This window comes from Phalacrocorax aristotelis, chromosome 20, assembly GCF_949628215.1.
Source record: "Phalacrocorax aristotelis chromosome 20, bGulAri2.1, whole genome shotgun sequence".
Lineage (NCBI taxonomy): Eukaryota > Metazoa > Chordata > Aves > Suliformes > Phalacrocoracidae > Phalacrocorax > Phalacrocorax aristotelis.
Window position 1 is genome coordinate 6255028 of NC_134295.1, and position 22569 is coordinate 6277596.

Genomic DNA, 22569 nt, shown 5'->3' on the forward strand with positions numbered 1-22569 from the left:
CAGCGAGTTCTTCCTTGGAAGAGGGCGGCTGGACGCGGCAGCCCCGGGGAAGGGCAGCCGTCAGCAGCAAACCCGCAGTAAACCGAGCGCGCCAGTTCCTGGGCATCAGCAGCCGGCGCTCGCCCGCACAGGGGTTGTGCTTAGCTCATCAACCCCGAGGAGAAACAGAAACTCAAACCGCTCCTTAGGAGGAAAGCGCTGCTTCCTCATCGGCTTTCATCCCCCCGGGGCCCCGGAGGTGCGATTAGCTCTGCCACCTTCGTACACCATCACCCGAGCTGCCCGCAGAGGGTCCGGCGTCCCTCCCCAGGGGTGCCGCAGCTCGCTGAGCCTCTCGGGTAACGTGTGTTTCCTTCTGCACGGCCTCACGCTGCTCGATTTGTCATCATGCTTCCTCGGAAGATCAAACGAAGGCGCGTGTCCTTATACGGAAGATTTGGCTCTTGTTAAAGCCCGAGGTTTACAGTACCTGTGACAGACAAACGATGTCAGCGCTCTTCAAAATACCTTTCCTGTTCAAGTCAGCTTGGGCGCTCTTGGGAGCGCACGCGAGGCCTGATCTCCATTATTAGGTAATATTGAAGCTGATCATGTTAATATTTAACTGTCTGTTAAGTTCCCGTGCTCCTGGAGATCAGACTTCGGGCCACCATTGAGGCGATACTGAGCACATCGAAAGCAGCATCCCCTTCAATGAGAGGCAGAGACTTTCACTGGAAACCACTCTCCTTTCACGAGCAGCATCTCGCTTTCATTTTCTGTCCTTTAAGCAACTTACCCCCATTCAAATTTAAACTATTTCAAGCAAACACAACTGCTTTGGGTAAAGAGCTTTCCTTCGGAAGAGCCACACTTCCTACCTCTGCCAGGGGCTGATAAGGCAAGGCAGCTGCCTGCTCGGGCTCCCCCCCCCAGGAGCCGCATGTCCCCCTCTCCATCCGTACAAGCCGATTCCCCGGCTCTGCTCCCTGCCGTAAGCAAAAAAGGGTGCTTTCCCAAGAGAGCTGCTGGGAAGCAATCCGCCTCCCCTCGCTGCGGGCCGGAGGGAAGCACCAGCCCGGCCGCGGCACCTTTGCTGCGATGGGATCCGCCTGCCGGGGTCCGACAGCTTGGAGCAGAGGATGGGGAGGACCAGGCTGCGGGGGACCAGAGCCACCGGCCGCATGCTGGCCCCTGGCTCCGGGGGAGCTCTCCCCGGCTCCCCCAGCCCCGCTCCCGGGCAGCGACCACCCATGGGTGCCCTCTCGTGGCCAGTCCCACGCACGGAGCTTTCACACAAGGGACTTTCCAACCCCGACTTCATTTTTTCTGTGCGCAGGAGATGCTCCTCCAGGGCACAGCCCCGGCTCTGCCCGCACAAGGCGGCGGCACCCGAGGGCTGATGCATCGCTCAGCTGCCGCAGCGCGCCGCTGGCCCCCCGGCGCTGCAGAATTAAAAGGAAAAAAAGAAAATTGACATTTAGAAAGCCCAGGAGGTGCCTGTAACACAGCAAGCTCCCTTGTCTGACTGGAACAACCTGGCCCAGATTTAGTGGTTTGCAGCAGCTAAATGCTGAAGTGGAGTTTTCCTTCCCCAGCAGCAGCTGCCCCCCGCAGCTCTCATGTGGGCAGGGCAAGGCAGGCACCAGCACCGGGGTGCTTCTCACCCCGCGTCCCACGCGGCCGGGCTGGGCACCGCCAGGGAAAGCACTCACATAACCTGCACCCGGGCACCGGGGTACACGCCACGTGTGGGAGCGGCCAGCCTCTCCTCACTGCAAAACCGTGGCGAAGTCGGTGCTTCTGACAGTGAAAAACAAGCAGCGGCGCTGGCACCGTCCCCGGCGCGGCAAACACCGCACGCAGCCACGGAGCCTCTCCTGGACAGAGCGGCAACTACGTCAAACTTGGCGTTCGACGCACAAAGGTTCTCGGTTACAAACTCACACCCCCACTTTTAGCCAAGACCTAAACTTGGCCTAACGCTGCCAGGATCGCTGCAGCACGTTCAATTAAACCTGACCTCTGGAGTTCGCTTAAGCCTGCCTCAAACCCCTGCCCTGCTGGTTCAGCTGGATCCCGGACACAGAAGCTGCAGGGAGAGGCGGCGCAGCCCCGGTACCCGCAGCTGAAGGCTGCGCTCTGTGGAAGCTGTCACTGCACGCCGCCTGCGTGGAGGCCTTGGCATCCGCACACCTCCGGTCTCACCACTCACATCGCTCGTCCAAGCCCTCATCCAGGCCACCCTTAAGCTCCGTTGGCATTTCACTACTTTGGGTGCAACGTTTTTCTCAGGGATTCAGGATGCTCTTTGCTTGGCAGGCTGAGACTGGGCATTGGATCGCAAAGAAAGCACACGCATTATCTTACAAAGGAAATTTATTTCATTTTACGAAGCTTATATTACATGCATCGACTGAAGCGAGTACAACAGTTAACAGCAGGGCTGGGGTTTGTCCAGACTTCCATTAGTGTTTCTGGAATAAACCAGGCCAAATTAAAGAATCTTTTGCGCTTAGAAAATACAGTCATCATACAAGGAATGGGTTTTTTCCGCTTTGTTTTCACTTTAATTACTCCTCCCCTACTCTGCCCTTAAGCTGCATATAGCCAATGCTTCGGCTTACCAAAAAAGGAGGCAGGAGAGGAAAATCTAACACCCACCCACTCCCCCCATACATCCCTAATAAACCATTGAGACGGGAGGACTGAATCTAGCTCTATTTGGGGGGGGGGGGGGGGAAATACAAACAGAATACCAGGAATAAAGCTCTTACAACAAACCAGATGCAGTACCCTTTAATAATTTTACTAGATAAAAACGTTTTACACATTGTTCAATGAGACGCTACAAATCCCTTTCGATTAGTTCTCTCTCAGTTTTATGGGTTTGAACAAGCAGCTGAATACACTGAAATATTGATTTCTAAAAAATAAAAATAAAAATATTGCATTTGTGTCAGTGTCTGTTGGATATACTCTCATACCCACCAGAGGAAGGTGTATAGTGCACCAGAGATTGCAGCCTACTATAGGCTTAGTATCAAGTACAGATACACAGAAGCAGATGTATTCATCAGACCAGGTTGGTACGGCAAACGTCAAGCTGGGACGTGTTGGTTTCCACGCAGGGAGAAGACTCGCTGCGACGTCCCCGTTCAGTCCCCCGTCACTTGTGTGGCTTGGCCGTCTGAGGTTTGGTTCGTGGACTGGATGAACATGGGTTGGGTGATGTCCTGGCCTGCAGGCATGGTCACTTGCTGGATCTGATAAAGTTGCTGGCAGAGACGGAAGCAGGGGAAAGAAACGACTGTCAGTTCTCATCCCGCTCAGCACCAGCTCCCGCTAAGCACGACGCGGGACGTTAACCCTGCAAGTTCAGTGGTGATGCAGCACCTCTCAGCTCCAAATGAAATCTGCCCCCAAACTAGACATTTGTTGCTAAATCGTAACTAAGTAATTCTGTGAATTTCTGATGCCCAAATCGAGCTCAGGCTACCTATGCAACAGTCAGCCGCTAGGTGTTAAGACCTTAATTCCTAAACTGGTTCAGACTAAAATGGATCCCACCCAGAGCACAAGGGACTGGATTAATTTGGAGTGAGTGCAGCAGACTACCTGAATTAGAAGCGGCACAACGCCCACTTATCCTGCTCCTGGCTAAGGGTTGGTAGCAGTGCTTTATCGGGAGGAGCAGGTTCGCTGGGACGTGCAGACTTTAAGACGGTCTTTCTAGCCCTGGACTTCAAAGGGATGTAGCATCAACAAAGTCCAAGTTCTTACCTGTCCGTCTGTGAACTGGCTGAACTGCTGCTGCCCTTGCTGGACTTCTGTCTGCGTTATCTACAAGGATAAGAGAAGGATGATCACTGACAGCACTTCGGAAGGGGTCCAAATCCCACTAAACATTCTGCTGCTGCCTTTCAAGAGCTTTTAGACTCCTCCAAACTTCCTTACCCCACCATGTGGCAAGACACGGCTCATGCCGCCGGCCCACAGTCATGCTGGTGCTAACCGCAAGTCAAGAACAAAGGACATGGGATTCAGGTGTTCCAAACCAAACAAGCATGTCCTCCCTGACTTTCATGAGAAGAATGCGGCCTCCAGGATCACAGAAAAGCAGCGGCCTTCCTCTCCTCTGAAGGCAGAGAACAATCCCTTAGCGACCAGTCTCAACAAGAACACGCGGCAACCTGCTGGCAGCAACGCCGGTCTTGACGTTTCACCTCTGCAATAGCCTTCCTGAGAGGTTGCACGGCTGCTCCTCCCTCACCCAGCCAGAAGGAGCAGAAGTAAAGAGAAGGTTGATGAAGTTTTACCTGCAGTCAGCTCAGAAGCAGCATGAGCTTTATACAGCGAGACACACACACACATACATATATGCATGCACCTTTCACGTATAGGTAAAGGAGGCTTCCGCTATGCTCCTTGCTTTATCATTCTGATGAAAGTAACAGGAAGAAAAGAAACGCAGGAATCCTAGCCCAAGAGTTGGTAAACTCGACTGGAATTTGCAGTTTCAGGAGCTAGGGAACAACACTTTACCAGTTAATGTCAGCCCTGCTGTTATAGTGCGTACCTGCTGTGCATTGGTTGCAAGCGTCTGGATCTGCCCCTGGACTACCTGGGTGCCTGACACAGGTTGGGCTAAGCGGATATACTGCAGCTGGCCAGCATTCAACTGAACCTGGAGACAAGCGGAGGGGGCAGGGAAAGAAAATTAAACAGATAACTGTGTAACCTGAAACACACAAACTTGCCTTCTTGTTTCCACAACAGAAGCCAGAATAATAGATGACACCGGGAAGCTTCAGCTGATTACCGGTTGAGATGAGTAACTATCACAGACCCTGCCAAAGCAAGAACCAAGTCCACAGAACTCCTGCAGGTTCCTGAAGTAGAACCCCGAGGAAGCTCAACATTACTTCTTTCTCCAGAACGGGGGCGGTCAGTTAGTAGCTTAAGCATATTAATCGCTAAGTTTCAGAGAGCTTTGGGAACACTTATTTTTCTTTTTGGTTAGGAGAATTGAGTTGCTACTTTGATGTATCATTTCACATAAAAGACAATTCTTATGAGCTAGCTGCACATAACGACGCTCCTACCGTACCCTGCCAAAAAATAATAGAGGAATATATGGGAAATTTTCACATAAAGACGGCAGAGATGACAACACCCAGGAATATTGCGAGGTAACGTTTGGAAGGTTTTAATGCAACTCTCTGCCGATATATGCCAACCCCCACCTGGCAAAGGCCAACACCTTCTGTGTCAATACTCCGCGAATAACATTCAAATGCAAATTTATTTCCTACAACCCTGACGTTGCAGGTTAGGTGCCTGGGGGTGCGGGATACGAAGACAACGTCATCATCGTAACCTGTGATATAAACAACTGATACACATCTGAGAAGCAATAAAAAGGTCACAGTATGATCCGTGCTACTGTTGAATTTTTCATTTTGTGTTATTTAACTTTGGAACATTTAGATTCACAGTCCTACGGCTAATTATACGTAAAAAATGTTTTGAGTTTTCTTCTTATTAAAGAGGGGAAAGGAGGACACAAAATACTTTAAAAACTGCTCGCTGACAGAGGCTCAAGTGCCTAGAACACGGTCTTGGCATTTACACAAACGCCGCTGACTTCACCAGCTGTGTCTAAAAGCTCCAATATTATTTCAAGAGCAAATAAACTCCACATGAGCATAAACATTTCAATAAAGAATTTGTTTCTGCACTGAGATCTGCCAGCAGATCATGTTTTCCATGCTGGGGGCTTCCTGCTTAGATTTTAACTACATTACTAACTGAATGGGTGAAAGCAATTTAGAAAGAGCATTCTTCCAGAAATGAGAGTAAGCACCAAGGAACCTGCCTAATGAGGTCTAGCTAAGGCACAGATTAAATTTAACACAAGATTAATGTGGACAAACAAGTGATTACCATTACATTGGTGTATACACTTCCCTCCAGTTTTTCTCAGTTTATAAAAGATAGAAGTCACCTTTCCACGGGCAGCTCTAGAGTGAGCAGTAAATGGCAGAAGAGGAGAGTGCGCAGTATCAGGAGCACATGGAAAACCAGCAGAGAACATTAATAAGATTCTCTCAACACTCCTGCGATCGCCAGAAGCACTTCCAGTTTCATGAGAGTGTTTTGAACTGTCATATTTGTGTTACGAAAGATTCTTTGCTGAACCCTAACAGATACCAGAGTGAAAAGGCACTATCAGAAGACAGTGCTAACTATACCAACAGAGAAAGGAAACTCAAGGGAAAACAAAAGCACAGCAGAAAGAGCAGAACAGACAGCAGCACCGAAGAGACCAAGGACTGTAGCTCTGTGGAAGCAAACAAAAAGCCCTTTCCAGGTTAGGGCACTAAACAGCTCTTGCAGTGAGTGCGTGGCTCCATGTTCTACTTTACTCCACTTGCTGGAAGCGAGCAAGGGGAAAGATGCTTCCTTTAGCACAAACTGTGGTTCTTCAACACACCGTGATTAAGGAGAATCCTCTTAATCACAGTCAAAACAGTACCTCTGCTAAATACAGAGGCACCAACTGTGACTACTTCATCAAAGCCGCTGCTCCTAAGTTGCTCTGTTTTGCAGTCTTAAAACTGTCAGAGACCCAAGTGCTCCCAAAGACAGAAGATACCACACTCTGGCACTTGGCAGCTTCTGTCTTACCTCTGCAGCACAAGAAGTGTCTGAGGACCTGTCACAGATACCCGTTCTTAGGTGCTCCCCGGCAAGAGGAAGGTAGAAGCATACGCTTGGCCAAAACCAGACACTAATTAAAATGCCTCCAGCCTCAACACTCCTAAAATGCGGGACCCCTTCCAACAGGATCCGCCTATGTGGAGAACAGTACGTTCTGCAGAAGGTTATGGCCCCTCACAGCTACTTTATAAAGAATTCCTTCTCCTAGCACATCTCCGAGCCCGCTTCTTGTAGGGGATTACAGCATTCACTGGAGACAATTTGAAAATGAGTCTGAACTGTTCTTTTATTGCTGAAGCAAAGGAGAATGGTGCAACATTCAGTACTGTTGTAACGGACTCACTGAGGCGAGAAGTGGAGATCTCCTTCCAAAATGCTTTGAAGAACAAGTATCTTGGAGAGACTTTTATATGGAAAGGAAGGGGAAAAAATAAAAATAAAAGAAAGAATGTAAAAGAAAGGTAGTGGAGAATGCAGAGAAGAAAAGAGGTTGCTGGTAGTAAACCACCGTGTTTGGCAAGCAATTCGCTTCCTTTCTGACCAACACCTTAAGCCAAGTGGTAGGAATCAGCTGAAGACTTAAGAGGTGAAAAGAATTCGGAAGCAAGTTGGAAAAAAATCTGGCAACACCCACAATCTAAACCTTTTTCAAGATTCTATGTCAAAGCACGAATATTTGCCAGACATACAGAGGGAAGCTTAGCCAATCTTGAAAAGCAAAACTTGTGTGAAAGATCAGTCTGGCCACAGCTGTGGGTACACTTTTTATAACAGAAGTCAAAGACAAAGTGAAATGCTTGTCTTGGTCACTTGGTCTGACCTTTGGGCTGCTGGTTAAGTACACAGAACTGGACAGATTTTTTTTTTTTTTTTCTCTTCTTGAAGAGGTGTGAAATTTTCCAGATGGGAACCAGAAGACCCAGCTCTGTTATAATCATACAGAGAAGGGGGGAAAGGTGACATTTTATTGACACCCGTGTTTACCTAGGACACGTGCCAGAATAGCAATGCTGATGCTGGGTACTCAAAATCCCGTTCTTCAGGGCACAGCAGGTCTATACTGGTGTGAAAGTGAGGAGGTTTTTTTCTGATTCTGCAAAGTGTTTTGCAGAAATATTTCTTAGAACATAAAAGTTGATTAATCAACTCACAGGCGGCACCTTTCCCGCTCAGTCTGCCCGGTCATGACTTCAGGTTGCTGAGACAGAACCAAGTAAAGGCAAAAGAAGCTCACTATCCTTTATTGAAACCACGCTGTAGCGAAGAACTAAGGTTTATCCAGGAAATATTTTATTTATTGCTTCCTAATCATAACTATTTCAATTCAGGGGAAAGTGTTGGGGGTGGGCAATGAGTCTACGCTAGATGGGTTAGATTTATTTCCTCCTTCATGTCACAGCTGGTTAGTTTTGCTCTCTAAGTGCAGGAAACACACCACTCAATCCAAACTTCCTCTTACAGTTAAAAAAGCATACATATACAGTCTCATGCCAGAACACCAGCGGACAGTTTGCTCACAGCACCGTTACACGTTTCTACTGGTAAAGTCTTACCGGTATTTGCTGGATTTCTCCTGTATTGGTGATGATCTGCTGCATCACTTGCATGGTCTGCCCAGTTCCACTCTGAGCCTGCTGGGTCTGTCCTTGCGGCTGGGCCTGCACTATCTGTACCTGCTGGCCTTCTCCAACCTGCATCGTCACGGGGGTGCTCTGCATTCAAAACAGGGACAAGGACCGAGCAAGGGCTGAACACCAGTGAAACAGCCACAAGATACAAAGACTGTAATGACAGACTGCGTCCTAGACCCACTGCTGCTTATTGATGCTTCAATCATCAGAGGGAAACCCAGGACCTAGATGACCCTTGCTACTAAGGTATCTGAACACCTGGTCATGACCGGAAAACACATTTCTGTATTGTTATTGACTGTTCTGAGCAGTGGGAACAGGTTACTGCAATACATTACACAGAGGCAGGTTGAGGGTTTCACTGGCTCCACCGAACCGCAAAGCCCCGAACGCTGCTCGCCGCTCACCTGCCCTTGCTGAGGCTGGGCGATGATGATCTGTCCTGGCTGGATCGTAGTTGTAGACGTGGTGGTCTGTTGTCCTTGCTGCTGCCCCTGGACCTGCACTGCAGCAGGCTGCTGAGCAAGTGTGAAATAATACTGTACAGGCTCAGCTGGGGTCACAGCCTGACGCACCTCTTCCTGCAGCACAGGTGAAAGACAGGTAAACAGGGAGGGAAGAGACCAACATCCAAACACCCACCACAGCTGAAACATCCCCTCCATAAGAATGCTCCATGGGAAACTGTCTTTAATACCTAAATCTGAAGTGATAAATCAGAACGGGTTTCCTCATTTATTCAGCTATGTGGAAATCAAAAACATTTCCAGTACCTTACGTAAAATAAAGCAGTCACCAATTTCGTTATGAGAAGCAAAGGAACAAAATTACCATAGCTGAAAACCACGCAAGTCCTCATCAGTGAATTCCATCATTGCCTGTTATCTTAATATGGAATGAATTGCAAATGCACCAGGAAGACTTGCAAAGCCTCGTCTGTCAACAAAACCCTCTTAGCCTACGTATCCAACACGAATCTCAGCCTAGCTCCGATATTAAAGCCCTGGGAATGAAAGTCACGGACTTGATGTATACTGCGTGCCTTTATTTATTTATTTAAATCCAGCTCTTCCAGAATTAACAATTTCATCTTGTACTGTGGCTTAACAGCCTGATTCTGCTGGTAGCAGGAATATCTCAACAGCGTGAAGAAACAAAAGGCTCTGCTCTAGATCACTGTCAGAAGCACAGGCTGTAATACTGCTGTTTTGTTTTATCTAAGCATGTCTTCAGGAGAGAAAAGTCCCTTATGATTAATGATATTTTAGGCAGAGAAGTAGATTTTCAGAGATTATGTTAAGTGGCAAGCCGTTAACAGTCCAGAATCAAAATTCTTAAGCTCCCCAGAGGGGCAGTTGGATCTTCACCTTACGGAAGATGCAGCTCACCAGATGTTCACTCCATGGCAGAAGGCGTAAACAATCCTCTCCCAGCCACCTCGAGTTCACAGCTGAGAGTGTAGGATGTTTACACGTGCTACAACATGGTAGATTCCCACTTACACAAGTCTGCTTGACTCCCCTGCATTAAATGAGACTTGCCCATGGATCACCTTCAGTGCATCCAACTGAACAGGAGAAGAAAAATTCACATTAAAGATGATCAATGTACGTTGCCTAGATGGGCATCAGGCCCATCTGAAGAGAGCCCCTTTGCTCAGATGCTAGCCTCTCAGAGGGACAGCAACTAAAGAAAAGATTTACTACTGTGAGGTTTCTACATAACCTACCAGACAACTACCCCCCAAAGATTAAGCTGTTCACAGTTGCCTGTAATCAAGAAGCAACTTCTAAGCCTGGCTCTCGGAGCAAACGTTAGCACTATCCCACGGGACTGCAAACCACTGCAATCAAATACTTCCTACACACGGTAGTTCACTGATTATTCCTACTTGCTTCATCAAATCCTTTGGGGGGGGGATTAATAATGAATTTAAAATACATGTTCAACAGGACATGTCTTCAGTTAGCCATAAAACTGCATGCATAGAAGAGCTGTGGCTGTTTCTGTAGAGGCCAGTCCTTAGATATGTTATTTCTAGAGCACTCCGATCCCCAATTCCGAGCGGAATTAGGGCAACTAAGTACTTCAGTAAGTATCTATTCCACGTTAAGTTGCATTTGCTATGGGCAAAAATGGCTTTAAATCCAAATCTGCTTGAACTAGGTTTTATCACATTGTTTGCCATCTTTTATTTTCAATCCATAGCTTTAGTTACTAGAGCAACGTAACAGTCGTGGTTTCATTCCCAGCTCTTCCATGTAACCAACACCAACTTGTCAAACAGTCTTTTCCACGGTAGAGATGAAATACAGATTGTATCCCCAGCCAAAAGGTGCAGTCTGTCAGCCTACAGGCAGCCACTTTTCAACACTGTTGAATCAAAGGAGTATTTTCCACTGCAAAGTCCTAACCTACGCTCTTATCAGGCAGCTATTTCTCCATTAAATTTCTCTTGCCATAAGAAGTATTTCCAGTGATTCAGCAGTGCTCAGGCAGTGGATATATCAGCGAGAGACAGATCTCTAAAGCCTATTTCAAACCAAACACCGACATGGTTTCACTGCTGATGCTGTGCAATCCAAAAGACACAGCTCTGGTGTGATGTATCATCCAGACACACTAACCTAGCAACCTACATGCATCTGACACGCTGCTAAAATACTTCAGGCATTCATTTGATTATAGAACTTGAGGGTTCTGTAATCAGAACATTCTGATGTGAATCAAAAGGCTCCAGCAAGGAAAAGACATGGGCGATATTCTCCCTCCCAAACATGGAGTATGTCTAAAAATAGCCCTACAAAGAGGAGTAACTGCACAAGGCACCTAACAGAGAACTGAATTTGCAATGCCAGAATGAACCTGTGTTACTTCAGGCTGCGACCAACTCATTTCAGCTTACCAGGCTGAACAAACTGAAACGTGGGTTTTCTTTCCCCTAGTCAAGCAAAGCATCGAGAGCAGCTGTGCAGGCTGCTGCTTCGCCTTTTTATTTAACACTGAACTAATGATCTTCGGATAAATCACCTCTGCTGCACTGCTGCTGCGATAAAGCTGGGAACTCAGTGAAGGAATGGAAGAAGCTGTGCCACGCTCCCACATGTGACGCTCGCCATGCGTACAGAGTTCCCAGCACACCTGCAATGAAGCCTTGGGATGCTGCTAATTTTAACCACAGCTGACTGCAGCAGTAGGATGGACTCTCCTGCGTATGTTGTGGCAGGAAAGGTATTTTCTTCATTTACTAGAAAGTCATGCTGCTTCTGAAAATCAGAATGCAAGGTTAAAGTTGACTCAGGACATCATCAGAAAGGATGAAGCATGTCTTTTCTCCCTTTGGCCATCACTTCAGAAACACCACGAGGACCAAGACAAAAAGTAAAAAAGCAACCTCCAAAATCCAGGTCCACATGGAACCGCTGGTCTCTACACTCAAAGCAGGTATCTTTTTGCATGTTATCCAGATTTATAGTGGAATACAAACACCCCCACCCCCCCCAAACACGTAAAAGAAAAACTTTTGAGTAAAACACTTGCCAGAAAGATGTTTTCAAGTATGCCAGTGGCACTCACTAGAGAGCTACTTTAACGACCACCTTGGATTTTTTCACAGGCTAACTAACACGCTGCGAACCTTCAAAAGTATCAGAAAACCGGCTGAAGGAATTGTTACCAACTACTGAAAGTTACTGTTCAGAGAAGAAATTGCTCCAGTTGAGACGTGGGCAATGATTCCAGGAGTGGCTGAACAAGGCACAGCACTACCCAAACAGAGCTGTTCCCTACACGAGGTATACTGATGGTAGCCCAGCGTTTTATTTATGAGGCAACTTGCAACGAAAAAGAGATGAGCAATTACTGAACTGGTAAATTTAGCAGCAAAAGACCAAGCTTTCAGGTGAAGGAGATAAATTACTCTACCAGGATTAGGAGCTGGATCGGTTTCTTTGTGCATTTGAAGCAGCAAGACTCAGCTTCAACCCCACCCCATTGCACGTTCAGCACCGTCTCAAACATGGAGGGAACCAAGTGCTTTGTAAAACACAAGCCTGTTAAGTTTCAAAGACCTTGCCCTCGGAGGACCGCAGCAGCCTGCTGCTGTAAACATCCGACTGAAAGCTCCTTCCAACACCTTACAGCTTCCAGTCAAGGATGTTTACAGTAGCAATGACTGCCCCAAAGGATGCAGGAGGTGGCACTTCTAAGCAAAGAAGTCCGCTTCTCCCTTTGCAAGTCAAAGGATGCAGACTCAGCACATTTTTTAAAATTAAATGTTTAACATCGGCAACACTTTGTATCAGAGCTATTTAGTAGTGTTTTTGTCACTGAAGTAAACCCCCGAGTAAGACTTTGGTAGATCTCCACTCAAGCTCAATTTGCATAAAATATTTAAGAACCTGAAAACTACTGTAAATAAACATGCACGAGAGACACGCACAAACCTCATGTTTAAATCTGATTCTGCATTGTTTTGTCAACTCTGTCAATTAGAGACTGAAATCACACCAAGGAAAGGACAGACAATAAAGGCAACTACTTTTATGTCTCACCTGCCGCTTTGGAGGCTTCAGTTCATCTCTTGGAACAATGTCGATAAGAAAGTCAAATTGATCAAACTTGGTAATTGCCATGGCAATGTCATTCCTCTATGAGAACAAAAAGAGAAAACCATTCTTCAGCTTTCTAAGTCTGTTTTGTCACTGGATAAATAAAACTAGAGCTTTTTAACTGAGTCAAATGAGAGTGTCTTCTCCAGATGCCAAGTGGTCAAGATCCCAAGCCAGGGGGCGAGAACTCCTGTTTCAGCACCAACACCCCTGTCTCGTGCCGAGTGTTGCCTCCAGGACGCGTGATAAGAACGTGCTTATCAAACTCAGGCTTTTACAGTCATCTACTCACCCACCCGGCCTAATCAGGCTCTCTGCAATGGTACCACTGTCATTCATTACAGAGGGCTCACGGTAACCACCATAACCTTTTTAGCACATTAAAATAAAAAGGGGAATTCTTCTAAAAAATAATTTTAAAATCCCAAAGATATCTGAAAAGAAGCTTTGCAGAAAGACCAGGATGCCTGCTCCATGTATTCATAGCAACATATGCAGAATCTAGGAGCTGGGGATGGGATTTAAAAAAAAAAGAAAGTATCACAGGATCTTATTCAGGGCAGGGGAATCCCAGGAGATGTTGAAAGAACAAGCTGCAGCATGTGGAAGGGCAAAATGGTTAAAAGAAAGCGTGAAGATTAAAACATATACTCAGCAAACTGGCCAAACATGTATCAGAAAAAGGATGTGCAAGAGCCAACGAGCTTCTGTGAAAAACTGGCAAGGTAAGTATCTTCTCAAAATGGCTTATAACTTTACTTTTATACCTTGCCTGAAAAAGAAATCCAAAGAATAGCATTAGGTCAGTTACCCAGCAGTAAGTCAGCACTTCAATGTATTTGCAACAACCCCCAAAGACAAAAGGAGCTGAATTTCTTTAAAGACAAAAAAAAAAGTTTACTCTGTCATTTTGAAGTTCTTGCAAGCCAGCTTAAAAAGCTATTACAAGTCTCATTCTCATTAGCTGAAGATAAATTTGTAAAGCATATATATGACCACGATTTGAGACAAAGATGCCCACGCTGCCTAATGAGCAGGTGAAATTTAGAAGACTATCAATCCTCTCATTTCAGGCTAGTTGGCATTTCTAAACCTTATACTGTTTTGGCATTTAATTGCCGAACAATGATCACGTAGGAAGTGCAAGAGACATTTCTTTTGTTCTGCAGGCAGCGCGTATTATAAAAGTATCTCCAACAGGAAGAAAACTTCTTCTGAACAGATGTATCACATATTTCATTCTCCATGCTGAGGACTGGGTTCAATCCAATTTCCTCAGGAATAGCCTTCCATAACTCAGACCTCTCCACTCCAAATTTTCTTCCCAAATACTTGATAAGCAGAGACTGCACTTCTCCAGCTGCACTGCCCATGCGGAGAGCAGCTGTTCAAGGCAAGGCAGTCAGAAATAAAACCTGAGTCGATTCAAGGTCTTATACATTAGGATCAGGATTTAAGTACGATTCTGAAATAAATGGATCCATCCAAGCTTGAAAACTGTTAAGAGGACACGCCCGAGTCAGCACTTGTACTTAGGAAGCATCTTGTTCATGGAAAGTATATCAAACACATCCTTCCCACAGAAACTGCATTAAAAGCTGGGTTAAGCATGTAGCATTAACCCAATTTAGTGGTGACTGCGTGGCTGGATACCCATTCAACAGGACAGCTTTGGACTGAAAACAGACACGTCTCCTTGCTGCTACAGCAATCTCTGCGCCAGGGTACGGTAGGGCTGACGTGGTCCCCAGTATCACAACCCCCCATCTCTGACCTGAGGGGCTGAACTGATGGTCATCACAGTTTCAAGCAGCTCCGGTCAAGACGTAAGACTAAAAGTGAATGCCAGTTTTTTGGTTTTTTTTTTCTCCCCTCAAAAAGATCCTTAAGAGTTGCAATTTACTCTTGAACCACTAAAAAATTAATATTATTGAGGGCCTCTCAATCCAGAAGAAACAGTAATCTGTTCTGGAGGAGGGTATTTTTGTTTTAATCTCTACACATTTATCAACATAAACGTCTACAAAGCTTACATTAGAACTACTACTGAAAAAGAAATCAGCCAGAAGTTCAACAGCTACAGCTACCCCAAGTCGTTACAGCAGGTCACAATTAGCTGACAGCTGCTGCTTTGGTTTTTGTTGTTGTCATTTGGCTTTTAAAAACATTAAGAAAAAAGGGTTTCGGTCACACAGTTACACTGCATACTGTGCTTTGTACACAGGTTTGTAGCAATAAACACAGGTACTCAAGTTACTGTCTACAAAACATGCCTCATATTATGGAAACAAAGAGTTGGAAACAGTTTAAGAAGCAGCTGAAGGTGAGGTAGGAGCAGCTCCGTTACCTGCAGAGTCCTGCGCTTGTTATCTTCTGTGTGTATCCACGCTCGCAAAGTCAATTCTGTTATGAATATCTGAGCTGCCTTGGCGAACAACACGGGAGCTTCCGCACTGATCATCTAAAACACCGAAATTGTAAATTTAATTGCAAAGTTTACCATTAGCATTCTAGTACTGCGAAGTGGCAGTCAGAGTAACTCTATCACGTTAGTGGAACCTGAATGGTTGCATTGTTTAACAGTGAAGTTGGGGGAATTTCCATATTAGAGTATCTATGGGTCTGACAGTCTGAAGAGCAAATCAGCCTCAAGTTAAACGCAGTGTTAAGAGTATTTAGCATGTAAAATTTGTCTCAAAAGCCTGATTCCTCCATGACTAGTCAGAAGTCAGCTCCCTATCGTGCTGGATTATGGTAGGCCAGCAAATGGCATCAGTGCACATCGACCTAGAGGGTCTCAACCGGCAGCTTCTCCTGGCAGTGCCCTGGCATGTGCATAAACCATTCGGAAACCAAAAAGGACAGGCTGGGGGTTCATTTTAAAACCCAGCGCTTACTTTATAGTTGTAACATTTATATCATTTGAAATGAATGCTGAAATTGCAAAGGAGGTTTGGAGGCCTGAGTAAAGGCACCGTCTCACCAAATTCCTTTTCCTTAAAAAATATCTAGCTTAAGTTTTACTCAAATTAACCAGTTTCATTATTAGCTGGCTTGGCATTAATGCTTACTCCCTAGTACAGTCTTCTTGTTAAATAATGTTCCAGGCAGGCCAGAGACTTCCCCCCCTGCCCTTTCCTAAAATCTCCTCTTCCCCTTCATCATCAAAAATCTGGCACTCAGCCGGTTCAGACACTGAACCGGGACCTGGGTTCATTCCCTTTCCAGGCTGAATGAATAGCTCCCTTGTACAGGGAGCCAACACGCACCTTTTTCAGGATCTCATTTAAATGTTAAAGGTCGTCCTAACAGAAGGATGGTGTCACATTGAGAAAAACAAGAAGCAAGTGCAAACCATTCTCTTTTCTCTTAGGAGTTAAGTGTCTGACAGTTTTCCAGCTTAAAAACCATGGAGGACTAGAGCAGCGCAAGAGTCAAACCCTGCGGGTGACTCCTTTCTCCTTCCTTTTATGTCCGTAAGTTTTCATCAGTCAATTCACATGCTATAGTCAGTCACACATCAAGCGTTCAGCTGAAATACTGGTATCAAACCCACATCATCCACCTAAATCACTACTTATTTTCTCCAGAAAACTTGAAACAGCGTAGGGCACGTTTAAGTGATATCACTCTTCATACTAAACACCCTATAGCTTTGTGAAAGGAAGAGTCAAGAGTGACAAGGAGGAAACATGAGACCTTTAAGCACTAGAAAAATCAGGAAACATCCAGAATTATACAGTAGATTGGTATTTAGCGGAGAAAGCAAGACTGCAGAAGTCTTCAGCAAAGATCCCAAATGGTTTCGCCTTCCCAGGTCAGTTCAATTATACAAGGCCAGCTAATATTGCATTCAAGGCAACTATTAAAATGTGCTTTAAAAATAAATAATGATGATTAGAAGTAATGAATCGCAAGGAATTATAGCTACAATATCCACCAAAAGGATCATAAATACTTAAGAAAAAAAAAGAACCCACGGGTGTACCTTCACATCTTCATCTAGTTTCATTATCTTCTTAATACGAGCCAGAGGGAGTTCTTGAACTCTGAAGTCTTTCTGCAGAGAGATTCACATTTGAGAGACTCTTTACTGATACTTAACTGAAAACAAAGGTATAAGAAATGTTAAATCAAGTCTGTATTGTCTAGAACTAAACTGGCTAAAATTAGATTTATAAAAATAACTTATTCGCTTTGAGGTATGGCAGCTTCTCCTCAGGCCCGGGAATGCTTATCTGCTTTTCTGTATTTTATACTGATATAATTCTACTTAAATCTTCCGTCAGACACTTGTACCTACTATTTCACCTCAAAGTTGAAGTTGTTCTGCAGAACAGAATGTTTCAAATGTTACACATTTCTGCATCTATTTATATTTGAAGCTACTAATTCAATTAGGTGTCTTGGGACCCAGAAACCATTGGAATTTACAAAAAGTCACAAGACAAAAGGAAGGCAAACAAGAGCTACGTGGGGCCGCAGGATGAAACTTCTTTGCTTTATTTGTACTTCCCTGTTGCCCAATACCAATTTTGGTGTTAAGAACCTTGCAAGAATCTTATTAAAAATCTCTTCTATTCCTGTTTTGAGATGGATTTCTCACTATTTTCCAGCAAAGAGAACTGCTGACTCAAAATGGTGTAGCGATGGTATTGGAGAGAGCGAGCGGTGTCGTACTGGCTCATCCTGCTCCGCTCAGCGTTAGCACGTACCCAGCGTGAGCAGCAGCAGAGACACCAGCGAGCCGCTGTCTGCACGAGAGGAGGCACCAAGGCACCCCTGGGAGAGACCCTCTCGGCAGAGAGCTCCTGGCGTTAGGGAAACTGCTGAGCTGCGCTACAAACAGTGGCCTCCCGTCTCTGAAGATAGAAAGAGGAATTATAAAAAATTATAACACAAACAAAAAAAAAAAACCAAAAGAAAATCCACAGTGTGTTTCTACCAGGAGCCTCTGAAAAAGGAAGGCTGAGGCTACGTACCAGTGCATCAGGAATGCAGAACCCCTACCCACAAAGGGCTTCTAAAAAAAAGTCTTCCCTTCTTAACACAAATGTCATAGAAAATAAAAGGAAACTCATTTCTCTAGGGAAGAAGGCACTGCAAGACATGTTAGTGAAACAAAAGAGGGGAAAAAAAATGCTGAAAATGTTGTTTCCTATTGAAGCAAAATACGGAGGTTGTGCGTGGTCCAGCCAGCACTCCAGCAGGGGGCATGTTATTTAATTCATATATAGACATTTTATGTACATTTATATGCATTATTTTATAAGTGTATATATTTACAAAGCATTCTGTGCCCTCATTCTGGAAACGTGAATGTGGTGCTCCTAGTAATATGCTGCAAATCAGAAGTAATTTGGGGGGCGGGGGTGTCCTTGCAAGGAGTGCCGAGGGCTGTCGCATCCCACTGGCAAACGCGGTGTTTTGGGTGATGGGAGAAGAGGGCAGCCGGTGCTGGGACCTGTGCTTGAGCACGCAGTGTGCTCAGGGTGGCATTTTCAACCAGTAACCGCCACATAAACAAGTTAAGGGGCTGCCGGGGCATGGAAAAATATCCCAGAGGTTTTTAAAAAAAAAAAAAAAATTTTTTTTCAAAAGAAAAAAACAAGCTTGCTCCTTTTTAGAGAGCCTCGTGAGCTTTCAGCAAGCCTCAAAGAAGGATGAGGACAAAATTCCCCATTTGTGAAACTCTTAACAGTCTTAAGTATATTAACTTCTATGAAGAGCAGAACTGCAAGCAGGCATGCATAGGTACACGCTATTAAAATCTTTAGAGAAGAGAGTCAGTGGGAGAAATTAGAAAAAAATTAAAGCTCTGTTATTCCTTTAAGGCAGACAGGCAGACGTCACATAAATCAAAATTAATACGCAAGTACCATGGCGAAGGGAAGCATGACCACTGCTGGCTACTACCCAGCAGAACAAACTTTAGGCACCAATTCTTCATCTTTTCTTTTTCCCAAATTAGGTCTCAATGTTTTCACAGACTTTCTTCTAACTCACTGTGGAGCTGAAATGCAAGTTCCAGCCCCGTCCTGTTTCCTATTTCCCCAAGACTAGGCTGCAGTCCTTTCTGTGTACGGGGCCGAGAACAGGCAGCTCTGCTTTGTTTCTCTAAAGCAGCTCCCTTGTTTTTCCCCTTGAATTTTAGCTACTGGTGGCACCTGGCAAACGCACAAAACCAGGCAGAGAGCCCTGAGAAGCAGGCAACCAAAGCAGGCTTTGCATCAAACAGCTGCCCTGACCTCCGCTATGCAGTATGTGCAGGTGAGCTTTAAGTTTACTTACGTCCACATCCATGGGAGCACTTTCAGTAAGATGCACGATAAATTTCAGGATTTGATTGCACAGGGCACAAGTGCATAGGAATGTTTTGCAAGTATGCCTTTTCCTTTCCAACTCCCCTTCGCTGTCCTCAGTTAAATTTTCAATGACTTACTAGCTTGCAATGCAATAAATAGCTTCATACGACAGTTAAAAATTAAGCTGCAGAATAAACCCCTTTCATGTGGAGATGAAGACAAACTACAGCTCTTGAACACAAGAATTCACTGCGCTGAAAGAGGAAAGTAATTAATTCTGGTTATGCATACAAATTTCTACATCTGTTTCTTTAATCAACTATCTGCACACAGGCTGAAAAAAAGCAGCTTATCGTCAGACTACTGGATTGGGGTTTTCACTTTGAACAGCCCGTCTTTGACTGGAGTTCTTTTGTTTTCAGTTACATTAAGCAGCACAGGAGCGTGCTTTCAGGACCACTGTATCACGCTAATCTATCAATCTCTCTTGAAAAGTCATTTTTATTATATGCCCTTGTTCTCAGGCACATCTCTTTTGGGGACGGAAAAAAATAGAAGCTACTTAGTCCAATTCTTATTCTCAGTCTGCGCATGATTTTTTTTAATCAAATGTCTTTAAATTAATAAAGCATGTGATAATGATGCACTTGGCATTCAAGTGCTTTTCAGAACTTCAGGCTTACCAAAGGAGATGGTTCTGAAAGAGGCCATAATAGTTCTATACAAAAGTCTGAACCCAAAATTTCATTCACAAAATTGTAACTGTGTGCCAACAGGCAGGTGTTTGAATTTATGAAGGGGGAGGAAAAGGCTGAGAGCTGCATTTTGAACAGTAACGTCTCCCAGGGTGTACTGGTGGGGTCTGTCCTTTGGTGTGGGTAAGGGCTCCCTCACGTGCTGGTCACGCGTTTTATGTTACAGAAGTTGAACGGTAGTTAAACAGCCCATGAAGTACAATGTGACATATATTCTCAAATCCTTCAGTCTTCCGTTAGCTAAAACAGCTTATGGCAGCTACACTTATACCTGTGGCTATTTTGAAATCACCCCCTTTCCCCCGCCAAACAGAAGGTAATTCCTCTGCAATTCTCTAGAAAGCAGCCATGGTCATCGCTTAGCCTGTTAAAAGGACCCTGGAATCAACTTTGTCTCGTTTAATCCAGAAGGAGCCGAAGGCGTGACTGTTGCATCTCATTGTGCTATGAATCAGCTGCACTCAATCTATATCTCAAGTTCTGGCACTTGTAGCCAACAGTGAAAAGCGTGGCTGAATGATTATTTACCAGCTCTTCAGGCCACCTCGCAGTGTGTAAACAGCCAACCGGGCTGGATCCCGTAAGCAGCAGGAGCGTGTTCAAGCTGAGGTTTATCTTGCTACCAGACATTACCAGGCACTTTTCACTGCCAGTTCTTCAGAAATAACACGACCGATGAGGACACTCACCACTGTGAGATTGCGTATCTCCTCCATGACCCGCGGCCAGAAAGACTGGAGGCTTTGCTGGGCATCGCTGTTGCTGGCTGTGCCGAAGCCACCATCTGTGGACATTCTGGTAGCTGGAAGAAACAGAAATAAGCATTAGGAATGAGTGAAGGAGGGAGGGAGGCAGAGTCAGAGGCTCCCAGAGGTTCCCTCAAAGTCCCAGGAATACAGGAAGGGGCCAGCCTTGCTAATGGCTCTGGAGAACTGTCAAAATAAGATACGCCAGCCCGGGTCTCACAGGAACAATGTAGATAGACTCACAGCCTCTGGAATTGTTTCTTACCATTTTATTTATTTCTCCAAAGACTGAAAAAGAACATTAAAAAAAATAATTGAAAGCAAAACCAGCCTCCTCATTCCCCTATTAAGAGCTCTGCCTTTTCACAAGGAGTTCCAAAACATAACCGATGACCAGTCCCATGCACACCTATTATAAAACCATTTTTTTTCTCTTGCTGGTTACAGCCAACAACAGTGCCGGTTATGGCAGCAACCCCCCCCAAGCTGAAACCAGAATGTCAATGTCAGCCCAGTATTATTTCTAAAAAGTGTAATGAAACAGTTGTTTCTGTGCCTATTTGAAAGGCGTCGGGGTTTGTGGCTTTACACTCTTTAAAACACCTCTCCTCCTTGGGTATAACCAGCAGGAGAACTTAACAGTCTGTGTAACGCAGAACGTCAAAAGGACAAAGTAAGATTTAAAATTCAAATCTTTTAATTGAAACTATTCTTAAAAGAGCCCCACGCCTGTCATTTAGTATTCTGCAACTGCAGGGTGTTAAGCAAATCTGGCTATTATTAAATTTATACTGGACGCTGACTATGCATTCAGTAAGACTTGTATCTTTGCAAATGGCTTTATTTACAGTATGAACCAACAGTCATCAAGAGCTTATATGGAGAAAACAAAGGGACAATAACTGGGTTCAGACTTTCCCCTATAGCCCTGCTGCACCGCAGTGAGGACAGTGAAGAGGTCAGGACACGCAGCATCGATCAACCTCATCCTCGGGTGACCGAGACGGTGCCAGCCCGCGCGGCACTATCCAGGCACGCCCCACATTCCAGCTCACACAACTCTTTCCCCCCCATAAACTTTCCTAGATCAAGCCCTGCCTTTTTGATGAGGAACTCTAAAGACAGCTCTAGTTAATATTAAAATGAAGTCAGATGCATAACTTGAGAATCCCTCGCAACACCAAGACCAGCCTTGCTGGCTTCCTCTGCGCGACAGGAATGCGTGGCTCCGGCAGGATTCCCAAGAGGGATCGCGCCCTGGAAGGGCGAGTGAGACATGCCAAAAGCACATGCACACGTAGGACCTGCCGAGACACAACCCGGCAGGATGGGACTCAGTGCTTCCCATGCGCCGAAAGCATCTTGGTGAACACCAGAAGAGTCACTGCTCGCTTCTCAAGTGAGCGAAGCGGAGGATGCCAGCAAGTTACTGATGTTAAACACTCCCGGGGTCACCCAGAGTAGCTTTGAAGTTTCCATGAATGACACGCACACACCATGTACAAACAGAGTCTCTGTGCCTCTCAGCTCAGAGCAAGAGAAAAAAGGGTGTTATATTTTCTGTAGGGAAAAAATCTCAAAATACACAGAGATATTTGTGCATCATCATGTAATGGAAAAAGACACAAGAGTTGAATTAGCTCCAACAGACGGGCACAATCCCCGTTTGCTTTTGATCTGCCACGTAAAGGTTTATTTCAGTCCCTCCTTAAGCTACAGGGAAGCGCAGTAACACCATGCAACACACCGAAATACCGAGGGGAAGCAGCAGCCGGTTGCCGGTACTTTCAAAATCTACCGCTCCAAAGCAACGACGATCC

At 45.4% G+C, this 22569-nt stretch overlaps 1 protein-coding gene across 8 annotated transcripts in view; it reads right to left on the reverse strand.

Moving 5' to 3' along the window:
* Positions 1-2762: 2762 nt before the first annotated feature.
* Positions 2763-22569, reverse strand: part of NFYC (nuclear transcription factor Y subunit gamma) — a 36633-nt gene continuing 16826 nt past the window's right edge. For 4 of the 8 annotated variants that reach the window (XM_075115125.1, XM_075115128.1, XM_075115127.1 and 1 more), the window contains exons 2-10: positions 20693-20805; positions 16932-17003; positions 15291-15404; positions 12887-12982; positions 8741-8914; positions 8256-8414; positions 4559-4666; positions 3763-3822; positions 2763-3257 (exon numbers count right to left, since the gene is read on the reverse strand). In XM_075115125.1, coding sequence (XP_074971226.1) covers positions 3138-3257; positions 3763-3822; positions 4559-4666; positions 8256-8414; positions 8741-8914; positions 12887-12982; positions 15291-15404; positions 16932-17003; positions 20693-20797 — 1008 coding nt within the window. In that variant the 5' untranslated portion in view covers positions 20798-20805 and the 3' untranslated portion in view covers positions 2763-3137. The remainder of the gene's footprint in view (positions 3258-3762; positions 3823-4558; positions 4667-8255; positions 8415-8740; positions 8915-12886; positions 12983-15290; positions 15405-16931; positions 17004-20692; positions 20806-22569) is intronic. The other 4 variants (XM_075115131.1, XM_075115126.1, XM_075115130.1 and 1 more) reach the window with 1 other exon arrangement.